The 21,188-nt window shown below is 42.6% G+C and overlaps 1 protein-coding gene across 2 annotated transcripts in view; it reads right to left on the bottom strand.

Moving 5' to 3' along the window:
* RSPO2 (R-spondin 2) overlaps positions 1-18,413 on the bottom strand; it is a 139,045-nt gene extending 120,632 nt beyond the window's left edge. For both annotated transcript variants that reach the window (XM_003782411.1, XM_012810053.1), the window contains exon 1: positions 18,320-18,413. In XM_003782411.1, the coding sequence (XP_003782459.1) occupies positions 18,320-18,413 (94 nt within the window). The remainder of the gene's footprint in view (positions 1-18,319) is intronic.
* Positions 18,414-21,188: the final 2,775 nt, after the last annotated feature.

Raw genomic sequence — 21,188 nt, 5'->3', positions numbered from 1 at the left:
CGAATCCCCAGCCCAGGCCTGCCAAACAACAATGATGGCTGCAACCAACAAATGGCCAGGCGTTGTGGTGGGCGCCTGTAGTCCTAGCTACTTGGGAGGCTGAGGCAGGACACTCGCTTGAGCCCAGGAGTTGAAGTTTGCTGTGAGCTGTGATGTCATGGCACTCTACCCAGGGGGATAGCTTAAGGCTCCATCTTAAAAAAAAAAAAAAAAAAATATGCTGGGATGATACATGTGAGCCACCACACCTGGAGGATTGCCCTTTCAAATAGAATTTCCATAGCCCTAGAGAAAGCTTTCAATGAAAATAAGTTGCTTATAACTTGTAAGTATTTAATTGCTAGAATATTAGGTTTCATAATATTTAGGACTTCTCGTATAAATGAATTAATTATAAAGCTTAATTTTAAAAAGTCTGTGTAAGAGTGAAATCCATCTTCTTGAATAATTCGCTGTTTCTTTCATAGAACCTTATCTACAGTTTACCTTTTAAAAATAACAAAGGCGTGTACACAAAGGGTGCCACCAAACGTATACATATTTTAGTGATCTTGTTGGAAATACAATCTATCATTCCCAAAAAGTGTACGAAATATAGGTAATATAGATGTACATAAGCCTGTCTGGGTACCCTTGACCAGTAACAGTACCCTCAATTCAACTTCAAAAAGTGACACAAGATCCATTGCTTAAAAAGTGCAACCATTTTTTGGCACCTGCTATATGTAGAATAATAAACCAAATATAACAAGATATTAATTTTTAACTCTAGACTGGAGAGATTTGTTTTTCTATTCTATGTTCCTGGTTATTTAATAAAAATTAAAAGTGAAAAATAGTTTAAGTAACAGCAACAAAAACCAACATGGCATTAATAAAATCCCATTTGGAATGAACAAAACGAACTGTTGCTGCTACCTGGTAAATGTTGAACAGGACCTGAAATCTGGCTGGGCTGGGCTGTCTCCCCCCATCTCACTACCTTCTGAACTGAGTTGGAGTTGGGGGGGGGGGATGCGACCAGAGGAAAAGTTATCTCCATCCCTAAGGACAAAGAATCCTAGGGTGGGAGATGTTGCTCAGCTGCTTTTTTCTGGGTTCCCTTTGCCTGGCTTGAACCTTCAGATTTCTTCCTGGGAGATTAATTACAGTGATGGCTACAGCAACATACCACACATGAATCAAGAAGTGAAGAACCCTCTTACACCATAAAAATCAAAACCACATGGAAGGATGTGTGCAGAGGCTGGAGAATGCCACGGGGCTTTATGCAAGGAGGAAAGTCTTCCCTAGCCCCACTATACCCTCAACTCCACATCAAGCAGGCTTTCAGGAAAGGAAAAGAAAAACTAATTGAAATACTAAGGGAGACAATAAAAACTGGTTGTTTTCCTAAGGCACATCTAAACGTTAGAATAGGATGCTTATTACTAGAATATAATCTAGACAGCCTGCCACTTGCAGTCACCATGTGACCATGAGCAAGGCAGAGGCAGGTGACGGTAGGGCTAGGAATGCAAACCAAGACTTCAAATTCATCATGGTGTAGCTTCGGGGTTGCAAAACTCCATCAGCAGAGTGCGGAAAGCTGCCTAGAAATTTAATTTTTCTTTAGAACTGGCTGCTTCTTGGGGGACAACAAAGATGTGGCACTTAGAGATGTCAAATGCCTTACAAAGAATGTTAAAAAGGCTACCTATTCCCTAAAAGCTACCGATTAAAATAGCAATGTATAGAGAAAAAAATGCACAAATAATTTGAGAGCAAAGTCAAAGACTTGGGTTGTCTTATCAGCCCTACAATATAACATGTTTTGAAAGGACAAGAGAATCCACTGACCCAAGTCATTTCCAATACAGTCCCAGCAAACAGGAAGGAAAGACAGACACAGTTACATACTCAGATCTGTTCTTTCCACAGGAGGCCCCAAAAGATTCAAAACCTGTTGCCAGGATGGGAGTTGACACTCACATGGTTTTCTAGTCAAAGATTCCTTCCTCCTAAATCTGCATATTCTACTAAACCATCAAAGAACTGAAGTCACCTGCACAATCAGGGTTAAGTAAATTTTAAATTTGTTTCTTCAAGTGTTTTCTTTGGGCATGTCTATCCTGTCTAAAAAAACAAAAAACAAGCTAAAAACACCCTGCAGGTTGAAGAGAAAAATTTCATTCTCAAGAATCCGTCCATTAGTAAAGCAGCTAAGCGCAGTCCTAGGTCTACCTTGGCCTACCATACACAATTTCTTCAGTTCGTAACACTGTGTGCTCTCTTAAACACCACGTAGACGCCTTACCAGTAAGAAAAGCACACATGGGAAGTGTTGTGTTGCTCTAGCGATGGGCGTTGTCTTTATGAGCCACATATTAAAGGCTGCGTATTTGTGATGCTTATGTTCAAAACGCGTAACAAGCTCTTTAGTCTTTTCAGAAGGCCTTGGTGTGGATTAAATTTGATTTCACTAGAAAGTAAACTTATGTGTACAGGTTATAGGTATCATTCAATGGGTCATACACAAAATATCCTGATGGTAACTTGATGAGTCACAGTGAGCTAAGGTTTTAAATGAAGAAAGGAAAGATTTCTGTAATTAGAAAGTGCTGATAAGCAGAAGGAATAGTAAAAAAAAAAAAAAGAAGAAGAAGAAGAAGAAGAAAAAATAACAACTGTCACTTAACAATAGAAGACAGTAATCTCTAGGCCCTTCTTTACATGTCTATAAAAGTTAAAGACTGCACAGCAAAAGACAAGCCATGGACGGACAAGGAGAGCCCATTCTAAGTGGCTAGCTGCCACTGAGGTCAAGCTTTGTGACAACTTTAATCCTTCTCAGGTGAGGTTACTTGTATTCTACAACCTCCAGTTGATCTCCTGAAATATTTCCCTTCCTCTCCTCTCTAAGCCTTGCAGAGGGGTGTTTAAGTAGCACAATGTGCTGTTTTTCTACCCAATGAGCCTCAGATTACACCGTGCTGAAGCTGCTGGATGTTCGCTTAGTAGCTTCTCTGAAAGCTGTTAACAGAAAACATTATCAGAAGATGTCTAATAGAATTCAGGTTTGCCAGAAGGTTTGCATTTCATTCCCCTTTAGCAAAAGCCAAAAAGTCTTTTTTGATGTCGTCCTACCACCGCTCTCTCAGTAAGCGGAAACTGTTGGAAGACTTCACCTCCTCCATCTGACAGGCAATGGCTCAACACAAATCAAAGCATTTTATTCACTTGTAGTGAAGTTGACCCACTGTCCCAGCTGAACCTGTATCAAATCCTTTCTCTGCAAATCAGCAATTAAAAGGGAAGGGATTAATGGGCTTTTTGCCTGCTTTTCCTATAAGAATTGTGCTTCATAGTTACAAAATATCTACTATCAAGAAAGAAAGTTTAATAGAATGTCAGCTTATAAATGCAGAAGAAATATTACAAAATAATACAATAATATTACAATAATTATTTTGTAAACCTTAATGCAACTGATGATTTGGACAAAGATAAGTGGATCAGGCTGGTACCAAATGAACCCCCAGGTTAATCTCAACGTGACTAAGGACAGCATAACAAGACGTTGTGTGCTTCCTGACATCATGTAAGATGAAGCACACAGCCATCACCTGTGTTCAAGCCAAAAGAGTTGAACCTGAGTCTAATTAAACCTTCGAGGACAACTCCAGTTTACCAAAAAAAATAAATTAATTAAAAAGTAAGATAGAGGAGCAAGTTAAATAATCCCAAAAGGGAGAAAATAGAAAAATTTTAGACATTCTTCAGACAATTATTCTTTTTTTTTCAATAAGTCAATGTCATGGGAAAAAATGGGTGGGAAAGAAGTATTGGTCTCAACTCGAAAGAAACTTGAGGGGCATACCACCCAAGTGCAATGAGTGGGTGTTACTTGAATGCTGACTCATACACACCAGCTGTAAAGACATTGAGCAATTGGGAAAATCTATCATATACTGATTATTAAGAGGTGTTACCAAGGAATAATTTGTGAGATATGTTAATGATATGGTCATTTGTGGAAAAAAAAGTCTATATTTGCAAAAAAAAATTCTTTCAGAAACATACAAGAGGCCAGGTGTGATGGTTCATGACTAATCTCAGCATTTTAGAGGCTAAAGGGGGAGGATCACTTGAGGCCAGGAGTTGGGGACCAGCCTGGCTAACATAGCAAGACCCTGCCTCTATTAAAAAGAAAAAAATTAGCTAGGCATGGTAGCACATGCCTGTTATCCTTAGCTTCTCAGGAGGGCGAGGCAGCGGGTCACTTGTGCCCAGGATTCCAAAGTTGCAGTGAGCTATGATCACACCCTACACTCCAGCTTGTGCCAGAGAATGGGACCTTGTCTTAAAAGAAAAAAAAAAAAGGAAAGAAAGGAAAAAATTGTAGAGTGAACTATCATAATATCTGGGATTTTCTTTGTAACATTTCAACCAATAAAAAGTACAACAAAATAAAGAATAAAGTGCGTGTAGCAAAAATCTCAATATTTGTTCAATCTGGGTGATGGGTATATAGAGATTTAATACATTGTTCCACTTTTTGGTATGTTTGAAAAATTTCACAATAGCTTTAGAAGAATTTAAAGCTATTCACTATTACTTTAGTATTTAAAGAATTTCCTATCCCTTTCTATATAGTACATAAGTATGACTAGAGCATGCCCCTTGCCAATGCTAATACTTATTACTCAAAATCAGAGGGGACTAGTTTAAGACACCTCTAACTCTAGAAGCCACGTACAGTAGACAATATTGAGATTGCAGTACTGCTCCATAAAGGGCACTAACAGCTCTTAGAGGGAAGTTAACCAAAAAATAGTTTTAGCTGTTTCGATAGAAAACAGCTAAATAATGTTTAGCTTCAGGTGAAAGAGAAAAATAGCAAGAAGCCAAAACAATATATAAATGTATTTGTAAAAGTAAATAGGAGTAAAAAGTAAGTAGTTCTATGCAGTTTCATAGAACTTCAGAGGCAAAAAGGAACGTGAGGTTACCGACTGCAAATACACTTATGAACCATGTCATTCCCGGGGCCACCAGGCATCCGGGGCCACCAGGCATGCGAGGCCAGGGAAGAGCCATTCACATCGTTCTTCACGTGAGGCCAGGGAAGAGCCATTAATCTGGTTCTTCTCTTTTGTGCAGTAGGCCTGCCTCTATTCTACTTCTGCACCCATTCCTACTTCTTTTACTACTACTAATTATGAGAGTACAACAATATAATACTCGCTGCCCAGGGTCATTGTAAAAATAAAACGAGGATTTAAAGGACGACAGGGCCTAATGGAAATAGTATTTTTATGAGCTTCACTGTGTACTCCACATGGATCTGTTGAAGTCCTACACCCGATACCTGTGAACGTGACCTTATTTGGAAATAGGATCTTTACAGATGTAATCGAGTTAACATCAGGTCATTAAGAGGGGCTAATAATATAACTGGTGTTCTTAGAACAGAAACAAAACCACAGGGAAGCCAGCCATGTGAAGACAGAGGCAGGGACTGAGGTTATGCCTCCGCATGTTAGGGACCACCTGAGGCCGCGGGAGGCCGGCAGAGCCCAGGCAGGCTCCCCCTCCAGAGGCAGAGGGAGCACGAACCTGCTGATACCTTGATGCCGGCCTTTTAACCTCCAGACCTACGATAAAATAAATGTCTGTTGTGTTAAGCCATCCACATGTGGCACTTTGTTACTACAACACTAGGAAATTAATACAGCGTCACAACACGTGCTGCCAACGCCTTTCTCAAAGTGAGGACATCTAGAGTGGGACCCGGGATGAGTGCAGGCTGGGGGCCCCTAGTCGCTTTCTTCTTGAATCTAGGTAAATGTTTCTCTTAATGCAGACAGTTCTTTCTGCAACTACATCATAACCTCAGAAAGAGTCAAAGAAAAAAAAAATCAATGAAAACCTCCTGTCTCCAGCATCCTGTTCCTCCATAATGGGTTCTTTTATCTTAAACAGTAAGCTTTATACTTTTCTGATGAAGATTGCATTTGTAAATTCATCCTGTCATTCCCAGGCATTCACAGCTTGTTATAAACAGTTAGCCAACATTTTAAATGTCCTGTTCAACTTCAAATTGGGCAAAAGTACGGTTGTCAGATCATCGGTCTTCAGCTGCATTATTAAAAAAATACTGTTCCAAATGAGGCTGAAGACAGGGTCTTTCGCTACACGTAAGGATTGTCTCAAAGTGAACATCAATGCATTATTCATGACCCTCTGCCAAATGCACTTCAAGTAAATGACGTACGTGCATCTTCCTACTTTGTCCAAAAGGATTTATAAGCCTCTTATTAACATCTTGCACCTAGGAGAGTGTAAGTTTTTGTCAAATACTTCTTCATCTTCTAGACTCATATCCCATTAAAGAGAGCAAACTATTTTTGCAGCATATTCCATTTGCTTATCATTGTATTGAAATCTCAAGGTTTCTTATAATGAAACGGTCCACACATTGGCACAGACTCACGTAAGAATTGAGATCTATGACCACCAGACTTTAGTATATGATTTATCACTGCTGTTTAGGATGATGCAGAATATAAAGCAGAAGTTGTGCTTCATATCCTCTATTTAGGGAAGCAAGAGTGTCATAGTTAACTATCAACAAGAATTTATATTGCGGTACCTATCAGATGCCCCATGCATACATCACAGCTGTTCACATAATGCCTCTCACAGTGTCAATGGCCGGTGGAGTCTTCAGCAGTCAGTGCAATCACCTGATTAGCAACACACCCAAGAGATGCTCTCTGCTATTTGAAAAAGGCACAAAGTCAGAGATTCTAAAGAAGGGTCCCTTCTGCCCATTAGTGGGCAGTTTTCTACGTACAAACCTTAATCTTACTCTTTATGAAATATGTTCATTTTGCTTAACTCCAATCAGTGGAATAACTCAGAACCTGTTGCCACATGACAGGCCTCAAATGTCTGGAGAGGCGATCTTGCCCTGGTCTTTCTTCTTTTCCCTAGGCCCAGCCTCTCCCATTTCTTCAATCCTTTCTCTCTGAACACATAAAAAGATGGCTGCTGGATTCACAGAAGCTTGCCAAGGCCTTTAGAACAGTTATTATTCATTGGACTCACTTTCAAATCAAAGATATTCAAGCTGCAAAAAAGTCTCTTTATTTCTGCATAGGGAACCATTAAATTACATTCAACTCATGATTTTGTATAATCACGCTTCAAAAGTTAGTTTTGAAACTACTGATCAATTTTCAGGACGACATTATTTAAAAGAGGGGACAAAGATGAACTTCCATAATGGGCAGGATTCAGTCAAGAATTGCATCAGCTACCACATGACTTCCTGACCACCAGGAGTGGTGCAAATGGCTCCTCGAACTCCACAACAAGCTAACCTCAACCCACTAATGGTGCTTCCGAGAACCACAGCTGTCCACTTATCACACACCAGTGGTTTTCAAAATACGTACTCTCCTGATCCTAACAAAGTTTCTACTAGAGAAAGTGGGAAAGAGGGCGGCCACAAGATATTTTTCATGTGTGGAAGGAGCACCGAGGGCAGGACAACTTAGACATCTATTAGATAACTATCCAAATCCTCAGATAGGTAAATTTACACTAGTTTATTCATTCCATTTACCCAAATCACACCTGTTCTGAGTAGACATGAGGAAACAGTAAAGAAAAGCCCAGAACTATACATTACTCCCTCAAAATTCCCTATCAACATGACCCTTACATACATACCCCTAAAAAAAGTGAACATTCACTAAATCATCATTAAGTAAGCAAGTATCAGAAATAAGCATTCGTTTTAATAAAATATTCTTCTACCTACAAGAACTACCCAGAGGATCTGATGAGTCAAAGACCAGGACTGCCTTAATGTAATGACTGTTCAGGTTCAGGTATGGTGACCTGGGAGCCATTCTTCCCAGTCCTGGGCCATTAAGGATCTCTCATTCAGGGCAGAGTTTAAGACCTTCTATGATAGTAGAAGAGCTGATTAATATGACAGTTAACCCAGAGGGTTATTGTCTGGGAATGGGCAGAGAATATTCCACTTGGTCATAGTCTATCAATCCCACTATGATTCAACTAAAATTCATGGAGAATCAAGAGCAGGTTTGTCAGCTGAACCAATGGGAAAAAGCAAAGTCAGTCTTCAAAGACTTGGGGGAAAAAAAGAGGGACTAAATTTGCAGGTCAGGGATGACATAGCACAAATCCCACAAAGTTAACAGACTGCTTTTGACTACTAGGAAGAGGCATCAGGACACAGTGTGTGAGGGGAACCACAATGAGATGCCAGACAAGTTTTAAACCCTAAGTCAGACTTTATTACCCAAGCGAGAAACAAAAGCATTTTTTTTTCAAGTTAAACCTTGGATTTTCAAAATACATGTAAGATCAATTTTCACCATTCTCCCAGGGCTAACATATGAAATATTTGTTGAAAAAAATGGGACTCGGCGTCTGTGGTTCAAGCAGCTAAGGCGCCAGCCACATACACCAGAGCTGGCAGGTTCGAATCCAGCCCTGGCCCACCAAACAATGATGGCTGCAACCAAAAAAAAAAAAAAGAAAGAAAGAAAAGAAAAGAAAAAGAAAAATAGGTCTCTCCATAAATCAAAAAAAAAGAAAAAGAAAAAGAATTCCAAAGGATTAATTTGGAGCCATTTGGGCAACTCTAAACTTTGCCAGTTTAAATTTTTAGGCATACTTTATGTAAAGTATGTTTACTTCATGTAAAACATGTAAATTTTCAAAAACCCAATGTTTTTCTAAGTGGCTGTAGAAGTTGGAATCTACTTGCAGGCTAATGCAATCCCTGGCTTTCATATCTGTCTCACCAATATTAAAACTGGGAGGTTGGTGAAGTTTGCCTTTTGGTAAGGTCTTGTCAAAAGAAGATTAGGGACCCCAACCAGAAATGCTCAGTAAGACAAAGCTCTTTTTATGGGTTCCTTTTCCTCCTCTCTCTGAGGACATCAAGATGATCACAGTATTAGTGGAGAGAACAGAGCAGGTTTGCCACCTGAACCCACGCTACAAAAGCAAAACCCCAATCCTACAAAACTTTAGAAAACAAAGCACAAGGAAAAGAATGCAAAGTGTGCCCTCTATCGGTCCACAGGCTTTAATTGCTGAGGTGGTTGGTTGGCAGGTTGCATCCAGCAACAGGTAAGAAACTAAGACCATTAAGGTGCAAAAACTCTAAAATGTGCTGACATAGAAGTGAGGATCTAGCAGAAGGCCACTTAACCAGAACTGAAGAATGCTAAGCCTTGACTCTGACCATTCTGGGAACTGCCAGTATGATACAACAAGTCACATCAATGCCAGCACCACGTGTGACCAGCTGGAAAATTTCAACAGCTATTTCTAGAACTACGTACATATTAACTGTTTTGTTAATGAGATAAAAATTAGACCATATGAGAAGTTTTAAAGAAAAGCTCTATACTGTGTATTTGTTTTGTACTTTTATAAACTCTTTAGGGGGATGGAGAAGAGAATTTAACAACTATTGTCTTTGAGTAGGGGATTACTTGCCAAGTAATTATTTACTGAAATAAATCTTGAGATAGCGCTTCCAACATGAGCACGTAATGTTAAACATACATATGACAAATGGTTGAAAACCTACACAAAGAAAATAAACTTTTAGGAAACAAATATCTATATGAACTTGAAGCAGCCATTTGGTATCACACTAATTAAGAACATAGACCTACTTCTTTAATATTTCTTAATCTACTAAATGATGAACTTTGGACCACTGTGAGGTTTTAGTGAAAGCACTCGTCATCTCTCCATACCCAAGAAAGAAACAGAAAAGGTTTTCTAATTTTAGAGGCTTTATTTTTTTCAGACAGTCTCATTTAGTGGCCCTGGGGTAGAGGTCAAGTTCATAGCAACCTCAAACTCTTGAGCTCAAGCAATTCTCCTGCCTCAGGCTGCCGAGTAGCTGGTATGATAGGCACCTGCCACAACACCTGGCTGTTTTTAGAGACAGGGTATCACTCTTGCTTAAGCTGGGCTTGAACTCCTGAGCTCAAGCAATCCTCCTGTGTTGGCCTCCCAGAATGCTAGGATTACAGGCGTGAGCCACCACACCTAGCCCTAATTTTAGATGGCAAGAAACCCTGCTCTGAAAAGGTGCTCAGCAGGATAACCTGTGTTTTATAAGTTCTCTTAGTATCCTCCTCTTAACATCTTAAGGAGATAAAATAATTAAGAGATTTTAAGTAAACTATAAAGGGTTTCCCCCCCCAAACAACTAGATAAGAGGGAAGGCTTACCTATAGATTCTCTTTAGAGTAAAAAGAATATTTAACAGCTTTGCTCTAACCTTCGCTGGTTATTCTGATGTGAGTTTAGTGTAAACATTGGTTTATAGCATAATTATGAGTTGTAAGAAGTTCTAAGGCTCAATCATAAAAGTCTCTGGTCTGAAGAACTTCCAAGTGGGTGCAAAGGGGATGTCCTTTTTTAGGTTAATGTTTGTGCCGAAAGCACACTGTGCACAGGAAAAGCCTGTCCATTCAGGGGAATTGGATTCCGGCTCTCCTAACTATTAGTTTTTAAAACATCACATTTCAGCAAGCAGCTCACCTTCCTTATAAGTCAAACAGGTCCTGCCTCCTTCAAAGGGAAATAGAATGTCAGTGTTCCTCCGGAAAACAGTGCACAGAAAGAACTATATGATCTCTTCACATCTACAAAACTTGTTCTGAAATACACACACCCATCTCACGGGTATCATCACATAGTTAAATTATACTAAAGTCTTAAATACAAGAATAACTCAGACTTTTTTCTTGTACCAACTTATCTATGTTACTAAGATATCTTTTTATTTTAGAAAGCAAACACCACTTAATTTTCCTCTAAAATTTTCATTTCTATGAGCAACAGGTTTGAGAATGAGAATTCCTTATTTCCTCCTACTCTAAAAATGTTTTCAATAGAGGTTCGATCCTCCCCCCGAGATTTCCCTACCCTACCCCCAAATCACCTGCTACTTGAGATACTCGATCATTAACAACTCTAGAGATACACACAAATTGCCACCAGTATACTCTGAAATTCTGAAATTATAAGAAACTTCGGAATGCGTGCTGAGCTGTGGATGCTTTTACTTAATCATTCAAACTTCAAGTGTGTGCCAAGAATTCCGGGAAGGCTTCACAGAAGCAGCGGCCTTTTGGAAGCTGGACACGATCTCAAGCTCAAGGACACAAACACATGAAAACACGTGGTCGGCCTGGAGGTGGATCTGGGACAGCTTCAGCATATGCGCTTTCAGGGTGGTGGAAGGTTGAGAACAGGCTGCAGCCAGATGCTGGGGAACCCTGACTGCCACGTGAAAGAGGCTGACCTTTAGCCCGCAGTCGATATGGAGGCCTGGGAGGCTTGGGGTTTATTAGCAGGGAAGGAACATGATCAGATCTGTGGTGGAGAAAAATTAGATGTGGCAGCAGCACCATAAAGGACAGAGCGAAGCAGCAGCAGATGCTGGAGGATGAGGGGTCCATGAGGAGGGCTGAGCTGGGAAATATCACTGGGAATGGAAAGAATGGGATGGATATAAACTCCCCAACTTGGCCCAGCTTGAGCAATACTGAACTGATAGAAGAGACAACAGAGAAGTCCAAGTCCATAGTTGAAGTTCCCAACCTAGGCACTTAGAAACTCCATGAACAGCAATGAGGAACACATTTGGGACAGGGCAGAGAAGATGAATTGTCAAGTTGAGTGTACAGGGGACAGCTGCCCCTATAGCAGTAGCTGGGACATCAGAGTGTAACATGATCTGAAATTCAAGGAAAAAAAAAAAAAGCCGAGGCTAGAGTTGATGGACTCTATGGGGAGATAACCGTTGAAGAAACAAAGATGAGTAAAATCCCCCAAGGAAAAGAATAAAGGTAGAGCAATACTAGTCTGCACCTACTACTCTGGATGAGAAAAGTCAGAGAGCCTGGGCAGAAAGGAGGATGAGGCAATATTCACGTAGTGTCAGGAGCCGGGGGAACAGACTTCACTGGACACAGGCAATATCTGCAGAAGAACCAGGCAGGAATAGAGGATCACAGTGATACTTCACGCAGCACGGAGGTGAGTGTGGACTGTGGAGGGCCATCAGAAAACCCCTTTGAGAAATCTCTGGGTGGCGCCTATAGCTCATGTGACTAAGGCCCCAGCCACACACCAGAGCCGGTAGGTTCGAATCCGGCCCAGGCCTGCCAAACAATGACAACTACAACCAAAAAATAGCCAGGCATTGTAGCAGGCACCTGTAGTCCCAGCTACTTGGGAGGCTAAGGCAAGAGAATTGCTTAAGCCCAGGCGTTCAAGGTTGCTGTGAGCTATGATGCCACAGCACTCTACCCAGGGTGATAGCTTGAGGCTCTGTCTCCAAAAAAAAAAAAAAAAAGAAAGGAATCTTTGCACCTTAAGCTTGATTTTGCTGTGAATTAAAAAAAAAGCTTAATTGCAAAAGCAAAAGCTTTTAAAGCTGAATTTTTCTATTATTTTTGGTAACTTGCAAGTAACTTGTTAACTCGGAAGTAATGAAATTTGTTTTTTTTTTTTTTTACAAACCATTAGGATTTTTAAGTTATCATAATTGTATTAGCTAAGATCTTCAACTTTACTAGGACTGGTAGTAATGAGTACACTTATCTTATAATTGATTCGTAGATAACGCTTTTGTTTCCCCATAAAATTGATAGATTTGTCCCAATGTTATCTTCAATGATTATGTCAATGTTTTGCCTCTAGTTGATGTTCTGTAAATATTCATGGAATAGAGGAGCCTGAAATAAAATAAATAAAGAAAAGGAGATCCTTTTGGTAAAAGGGCAGAGGTAGAAGGCAGACTGTGACAGAATCAGAGGGAATGGAACAGGATTTCCAAGCAAGAGAAGGGAAGGGTGGAAGTGAATAAAGGGAGAAGAGATCAGAAAGGAATCTGAGGACGCAGGGAGGTGAATGTCGGGATTGGAAAGGAAGAGCAACATGCTGAAAAAGAAGGCAGCTGATGGAGAAAAGGCCCCGGGAGAGGAGGACGGGTGGAGGAGGTGGAAGGCCGCCCACGGAGAGTCAAACATGCTCTTTCTCCCCTCCCCCAACTTATCATCCTGAGAGAAAGATGAGAAAAAGGAGAGAAAGGAGAATTTGTTCTGAATACCCAATTCTCTACAATCATACCATCCCCTTGCCACACTTTCTACACGTGCACAGATGTACACGTGAGTATACACATCTTAGTATGTATTATATACATTACATATGCACTTGGGTATTAGCACCTTATGTATTCCAGCTGAAAATATGTAAATTTACAAGTATAGACAGGCAGCACTGTCTTCATCTAAAGATCAACCCTTGATCACTGCAATTCATGAGAAACTAAACCTCATGTTATCTTGAGAAATATTGAAAATGTAACACTATTGTCATCTCAAAGCTTACCAGCTCCTTTTTAGAAAGGGGGTGATCAAGCATTATATCAAAACACAATTAAATGCAAATGGGGTGGGGGAAGAAGGGAAGCGGGGGCTTGGTAAACTCTCATCTAAGGTGCAGGAAGTAAAGGTGTACCGCACACCCCTTTGGGTAAAGGGCTCAAATACAACTTGAACTTTACCAAAGAAATGCAAATAATGTAGCCTAATCATTTGCACCCTCGTGTTAATCTGAAAGTTTAAAAAAGATGTGTCTGGTATCTATTTCCTTCACTTGGAATGGAGAAGACGACCTTTTCCAGGGAAGAAAAAATGTTTTAAAGGCAGTCAGTTGGAAGGAAAGAGGTCTAAGTACCCTGGATAATCCACGAACTGGCCAGTTCGTCTGCAAATGCATCAAGAAGTGGAGTTTTGCATTAAGGAATCAGTAAGTGTCATTTCCAACTTGTGATGTCTGCAAATATTGGATTCTATCCAAGTTGGATTTTAAAAGCAGATAAAAATAAAGCCGGCGTCCTAAGGGAATGTCACCTATCCCGAATCACTTCTGAATTTCAGTAGCAAAATATGCTGTTGATGTGGACCCAGCAACTTGCCCATCTCCCTGCATTAGTAAGACACTGACTAGCAAAATTTCTGCGATTATGCGGGGAAAACAGCAGTCAAGAAAAGAAAGAACATGTTTATGTTGCAAAGTTTAACATCACATCAGCTTTTCTGAAATACTTTGGAACCTAAAACAAGCCAGCATACAAAATGCATTTTGTAGCATTTAAGTGTAGGTTAATATATTCCATGTGCCCTCTTGTATTTTGAAATAGCCCAAGAAATAAATTCTTTAAATGTACTTGTAAAAAACAAATCCCTTCATGAAATTTTTTAAAATACAAACACGAATTAATTTAGCTCTATAACATTTAAGAGAGAATGTTTCTGTCTTTTCCAACCTCAGTTACCAGAAACGCACCATGCCACTTGTGACGAACCCTTCATTTTCATGGGATAAGTCAAATCTAATTTTGTGGAAAGGAGAAATTATGGAGGAAGGAGAAGCTAAGGCTTCAGTATAGAAAAGGCTATGGCAGGAAACACTTGCCACAGCATGCCCCCTACCCTCAGGCCACCAGAAACACCAAGTCCATGTTTGGAGTCTTGCTGTTTTTAGAGTGTTTTCTCTAGAAGTCTGTATAAATCCATTGTTAAAATAGGACTCGACATATAAACAGAATAAAGGAGATACAAGATTAAGTCATTACATATCAGGCTCAAGAAATTCCAGGAGACCACAATAAAGTTATGATGTGTCTATTCACTTTTCAGTAATTCAGCTTGAAAAGAGGCTTACAAACATTACAAACATAAACGTCACCAACTCGTTTACCATATAAATAAATCATGAGGGGTTTCAAGAGAGACACAGACAGTAGGGGTTAACAGTCACCAGTAATGATTATATTCTGAAGTGGGGCTGAGGGAGCCAACAAATCTTAATACTGTTACATATAGACAAAACATGAGTCGTCAATCAGCTTCAAAACGTTGGCAGGTGTCTCCCCTCTAAAGCGATAGCCACAGAGAAAACACACTACTGAGAAGGACTAATTGAAAAACTTTCTGCAGCCGGGCCCCATTTGTGATTAGCAAATGCATTTTTATTTTATGGTTTAGTTTTCAAAATAAGTGGAAGAAGATGTGGTAGGTGACCAGCGTTGTTCATGATGGTTCTCCCGGACAGAGTTTTGTCCAAAAGTAGAGAGGGTTGACATGCTATTTTCTCAATCCTCTGGCTATATTTCAAAGTAAAAATAGAGAGTTAAATGATATATTTGCTCTCTATTCCAGACTGGAGGCAATTGATTTTAACTGACTAAATGATCTGATCTCTGCCAAGACTTTTATTTCATTAAGAAAATGATATTATAGAGCATCTGAGATCATACAGCAGACTAAGTATAATGCTCAAGGAGTTCTGAGAATGCTCCACAGTGAAGGTTTGATTATTTGCAGATGGAATATAAAGAAAAAAGAAAAAAAGAATCAGGTCCCAAGGGTAAGCCTAACCAGTCCTGGTACCACTGCTGCCTACATCATAGCACAAAGCCAAGAAAATAAGTAATCTCTGAAGCCACAACACCTTTTATTAAAGTACCAATCACTTTTCTTGCTTGAAAATATTTAACTGCCACTATCCCAAACAAAGAGGAAAAGGGGAAATGTTGGCACCACAATAGGCTCTAGCATGTCAGCTGTCGCTGCTGACATGATTTAGCTAGTGGTGGAGCGTTCACCAAGGAACTAATTTAAATCAATCTTTTTTGGGGGAAGGCCAATTGTTTGGTATGCACGACAATTGGTGCTGGATCAATCACTGGACATGAGATCAATTAAAACCAGCTTAAGTTTGTGAAGAGGGACAATTCACACAACTTGAGTTAGATCTCTCTTCATGTCAGTCCTCCCACAATACAATCCTTAAGCTTCCTTGCAAAGTAGAAAAGCTACTATCACCCTATACTGTCTGGCCAGCCCTTTAAGTAGTTCCACTTTTAATTAAAAACACAGTACACCCTTTGTTAGCACAGATAGTGTGGTCACTTTTAAGGACCACAGTTGTTTTAGCCAGAAACTTGGGCTTGGGGTAGGAAAATCTGTTGAGAAAAAAAAAAAAAACTTTGATAGAATTTTTTATGCTCTTTCCAATTTACGTGTACTTGAAAACATTTGAATTTTATTAAATTAAAGGGTTGGTTTAGCAAAAGTTACGACTGCACACTTCAGAGTTGAGTCTCTACATCTCACCGCTGGTGGCGGTGGATGATAATCATTATAGGAGACTTTACTAAAGCAAGGTTTGAAATAAATAGGTTGTCTGAGATCCTTAGGAGGGTGTGGGCAGAACCCTGAGCGATGGCACTGCAGTATCGTTTCTGGCCGCAGGAGTGCTGTAATGTCATTCTCCAAACAGCATCTCCGCATTAAGTTCTACTGAAACAATATGCTTGATTCTTTCCCACTCAACCACAATGGAACAGGCAGTGTGGATCCGAAAGCGATCACTTGAATTAGCAAGTCATCCAATAAACAAGAATTCGGCAGTGGGTTTTAGACATTTCTATATTTTGCAAACTTTGAGTACTTCAGTGTTTTCAACTAAATAGACTGCAGTTCTGCTTACAAGAGAAGGAGAAGCCTCTCCAAACACTTTTGACCACAGTGTAATCAAAAATTGCCGGCTCTGCCGAAGAGTACCTCGAAAGAAAATACCAGGGTGGAAAAGGAGCCCTGGGGAGAGGCGGGGAGGAAAGATGAAAAGAGACTCTTCCAAGACAAGTATGGATCGCATACTCTCATGGCCTCTGGGAAGAAATTTCTCCCCAGTATTTTGTTGTGTGTTTGTAGAGTAATTTCTGAAAAGCAGCAACATTTTCCAAATGTCATGAACGAGAGGGGGAGGGGCATGGGGGGTCCTTCTTACAAACCGCAGCGCAGGAACATACACAGCTACCTTCCGAGAGCAGAGACTGCAGAAGCCGCACGCCAGGAGGTATGAGCGCTGCCCTCAGGCGGGCCAACCTCTAGCTCTACCTGGAGCCGAGCACAGCATTGACCGACGCCCCTAAAGCCCTGAAAAACTAAGACTCAAAAACCCCTCTCCAAAGTCTTGGTGTAGGACCGGAGATTACATAAAATGAGTTATAAAGGAATCACATCACAGGTCGAGTGAGATGTTTATAAGGGGGCAGAGTGGGGAGAATCAAGATCTATGCATCTTGCAACAAATTCTAACTGCGCAAAAGTTTCAGCTGCTGGCCGAAGACAGCTCTCTCCAGGTCCTGCTAGAAGCCGCGCACCTTCCCTGCGCTGGTAATTCAATGCGCGTGTGCTTGTGAGTGGTTTGCCTGTAAATCCCCCAGACCACCTAAACTGTACCATTTTAGGGAGCACTTTCCCTAAAATGCAGCTGGGTTAGGTGCAGCCCCAGCAGGGCTCATAGGCAGAAATACACACACACACACACACACACACATCTGTGAGAAACTAGTTCTCTGCAACCGTCCTGGAGGCTTCCACTCGCCTTTTCTGCTGCGCACAAAGTGAGCAGAGGAGGAGCGGTCAGAAAGCCGCAAGTGAATTTCATTGAGCACAGAATTCTTTATCCGAAATAGCTGCTTTTGAGGGAAGCAAATGGAAACAGCAAAGTGGGGAATGTTTTAAAAACATCACTCCGCAGGAGAGCACTCCCCCTGGAAACCTGCTTCTGAGTTGCTACTCATTCAGAAAGTTCCCGTCTCCTCTCAGGTACCAGAAAGAGATCAGTGTTGCCCTTTTCCTGGAAAGGCAGGTCCTGCCCGTGGACTTAGTACGCCTTCCCAGCTCCCAAACACACACACACACACACACATACACACACGCACACGACGTTAGGCTGTGTCCAAAATGATCTGAGGCTGGGATTTGGGGCGCACGTGGGTGGGAAAGGTAAAGACAGATCAGCTAGAAGGGCGATGGTCAAGAGGACAAAAGAGAAAGAAGAACAAGAAAATGGATGCTGGATAAGAATTGCGACCTAGAGAAGAGTTCAGGAGAGTCGGCGCGGCGAGGAATGCGGGTGCTGACCGCACGACGTGGCCCCGAGCGCCAGCTAGACGCCGGACTCTCAGGTCTCCCAGCGTGTCTCGCTCGGGCTTCGCCAGCCTACTGGGGACTGAGCGTCCAGTAGTGTTCCCGGGACCCTAAAAGTAAAGAGTGGTGGACCCCCGGAGCTGCGGTGGAAAGCACATCCGGCCTACCTGCGCACCCGGAACGAGGGCGCGAGTGAGCACCTCGAGCACACCCTCCCCGGACCCCCGCACCTTTAGCCGAGAGGGACCCACCTCGCTTACTACGTCTCCATCGGTTGCCTTGGCAGTGGCTGTAATCCATACAGTTCAGAATGATGAGGGCAAAGGAGAAAAGGCGAAACTGCATCTGGGCGGTCGGGCGGGAGAGAGACGCCTCTCAAATTCGGGGAACTGAAGGGCTCACCCAAGGAGCCCGCGCCGGCCGCGCTGCTGGGGAGGACCCGGGGGAGTCGCCACTAGCCCCGGACCGCACCGGTCAGTTCGCTACAATCAGCATCTCTGTGCCGTGAACCTGAGAGATGAGGAGAGAGAAACAGGGTGGGAGGTGGGTGGAGAGAGTCCAGGAGAGGCAGCTGCGCCTTCGCGCATCCCAATTTAAAGGAGGGAGGGAAGGGGGAGCGAGCCCACTGCCTGGCACGAGCTGCGGAACAGCCTAATCCCGCGCGCGCAGCTGCGGACTCGGAGAGGAAGGTGATTACAATCAGTGAATTAGCAACCTCTGCCGAGCTACAGGCGCCCAAGGAAAGAACCAAGGATCGATGTGTGGGCGCTCCGGAAAAGCAAAGAGCTCCAAAGGCACTGAAAGCGCTGGGTTAAAAGAGCGCTCTTGGGGTCTTAGGGCCCCCGGCGGGGTGCCCAAGCCGCCCGGGTGCGGCTGCCGTGTTGCGGGTCGCCTACCGTGGGCACGTAGGACTCAGGCGGCGCGGCGCTCCATCCCGGGCTCGGCACGCGAGCCGCTTGGTTAGCACGTGGGCTGGGGAAAAGTTTGCCGATACCGGCCGGGAGCTCCAAGGAGCTCTGGGATTCTGGTGGCTGCTGCGGAGACCGCGGGCGCTGAGGGTCTTTCCGGCCAGCGGGGCCAGGCAGGAGCGCCGGGGAGAGGGACCGTCTGTAGTCACTGGGATGCTCTGTCCCCGCCGCGAGTGAGATCCCGGGCGAGGGGTGCGCCTGCCCCGACTCTGCGCCGGGTGCAGTTGTGCCGCTGCTTCGGTTCTCTACACGTTCGCGTCACAGCTGAAGGTTTCTCGCTTTCCAAGCTGTAGAAGACCGCAGGCTCCGGGGAGGCCGAAGTGATCGGAAGGGATGTGGAGAGCGCACTTTCCGAGGGAGATGCAAACCAGCGGGGCTCGGGATGCTTCTATAAGTAGGTGGTGCTGTGGTCCAAGGCATCGAAGTCCAGGCTGCCTGGGAGTTCCTGGGTCCTAAAGCCAGAAGTGCCCGCGTTTCCCTGAGGTCCTAAAGAACGCTGACAGCCTACGGTGAGCCCAACTCCAGACAAATCCCCTCCGGGGTTTCCAAGAGAGTGTGACTAAGCTGAAGAGTAGCCTGGGTCAGGGGCGCCCCTGAACCCCGCTGTTCACCCCAAGGCGTCCTCTCTGGAGCTCCCGGGTCGATTCCAACCTTGACAACAACCTTCCTGCAGGGGGATGTGACTGAAGCTCTCGGGCCTTTTCCTAAACCCTCTTTCCTGGCCGGGACTGCTGGTCCTGACAAGCACTGTTGGAGCGTGAGCGCTATGCCTCACCTCTGCCGCTTGTTAATTTACATCAGTTTGAGGAGATGGCTGTTTCCAAATAGCATTTGTTTATTCTCCCTCAGAACTGTTATTTCTTGACTTTGTTTATCCTCTAGGAAAACTTGTAAACCCCCTGCAATCCCGTGCCTGCAGTACTCAAGAAACTGGGACCGTGATTCTTTAAAGAAAATTTTACTTTCCGCTAAAGTTTATTATTATTATCATCATTATTATTATTAAGCCTCCTCCTTCCTCTTCCCAATTCCAGAGTCTCTGAATTAAAGTTTTAGATGCCTTGAGTTTGGGGAAGTACTCCGTTTAACAAAATGTCCCATTTAACACACAGGGTGCTACCCGACTTCTTGCTGGTGAAATCTTCTGCCTTGCACCCAGAACTCTGGAAAAGAGTGTATTTACTCTTAGGCAAAGGATAAGAATTTATACCGCTAACCACGGTGGTTCGGATGACTAGCTCTAGATATGCCTACAGGTACCATGTTATTATGATAGCATTGTATAGTATTTAAATTCCCTTTTTCTATTTCTTCTGTTTCAGGCAATGTTCAGAAATTTGGCATTTGAAGATAATCATGTTCATTAACCATTCCATTATTGCCTATCCACATTTTTTACAGACATCATTATTACACACCAATACCTCTGTGCCGAGAATTTCACTGTTACTCCTTTGATGCATGCCTGAGATCACTCCAGTAAATCTTGAGTTGAGGTCACTGGTCCCATTTATTAGATAAGAAAATCCAGCCTGAGACTGGCCCACAGGGCACGAATACAGTTGACAAACCCCACTGCAGGAACAGGGGATCTGCCTGGCTCAGCTTTCTGAGTCCCTGATGGTTATCACAGAGTTTGGAATCGATTGGAAACGTTTCAGCCTAGGGAGTGACCCTGTCTTTGGCATAATAGCTTGATATTCCTTGATCATCTTGATATGATGCTGAATATGTCTCCAGCATCATAAATAGTACTTCCTCCTGAATATAGGCACACATACATCCAGTAAATGTATTGATCGCGCTTACAGAGGAGCTAAATCCATGTGAGAAAAAGAACGACTTCTCTAAATAAGCCCCCTGCCTTCCTGTACAGCTTCGAGATCCACTCAAGATCAATGGTTATCAGTGTCCTTTAAAATATTTAAAGGCAAAAATAAACACAAGAACAAGCAGCTCTAGCTTTACCATTAATCGTGTGGGTTGCTTTGGGCAATTTTCTGGATCTCAGTTTATTTCTTGGCTGTTTCTGGAAGTTGGACCAACGTCTCTCTCGCCTCTACCATGTACTGGTTTACAATCAGTCCTCTAGTTCATTGGGAAGTTTGTTATAGAGTCTAACCAGGGTGAGGATAAACTCACAGGGATGGAT

Source organism: Otolemur garnettii, unplaced genomic scaffold (assembly GCF_000181295.1).
Source record: "Otolemur garnettii isolate 467f Iridium unplaced genomic scaffold, OtoGar3 scaffold00004, whole genome shotgun sequence".
Lineage (NCBI taxonomy): Eukaryota > Metazoa > Chordata > Mammalia > Primates > Galagidae > Otolemur > Otolemur garnettii.
Note: the sequence above shows the minus strand (reverse complement) of the source record. Positions and strands in the feature narration are given on the sequence as shown.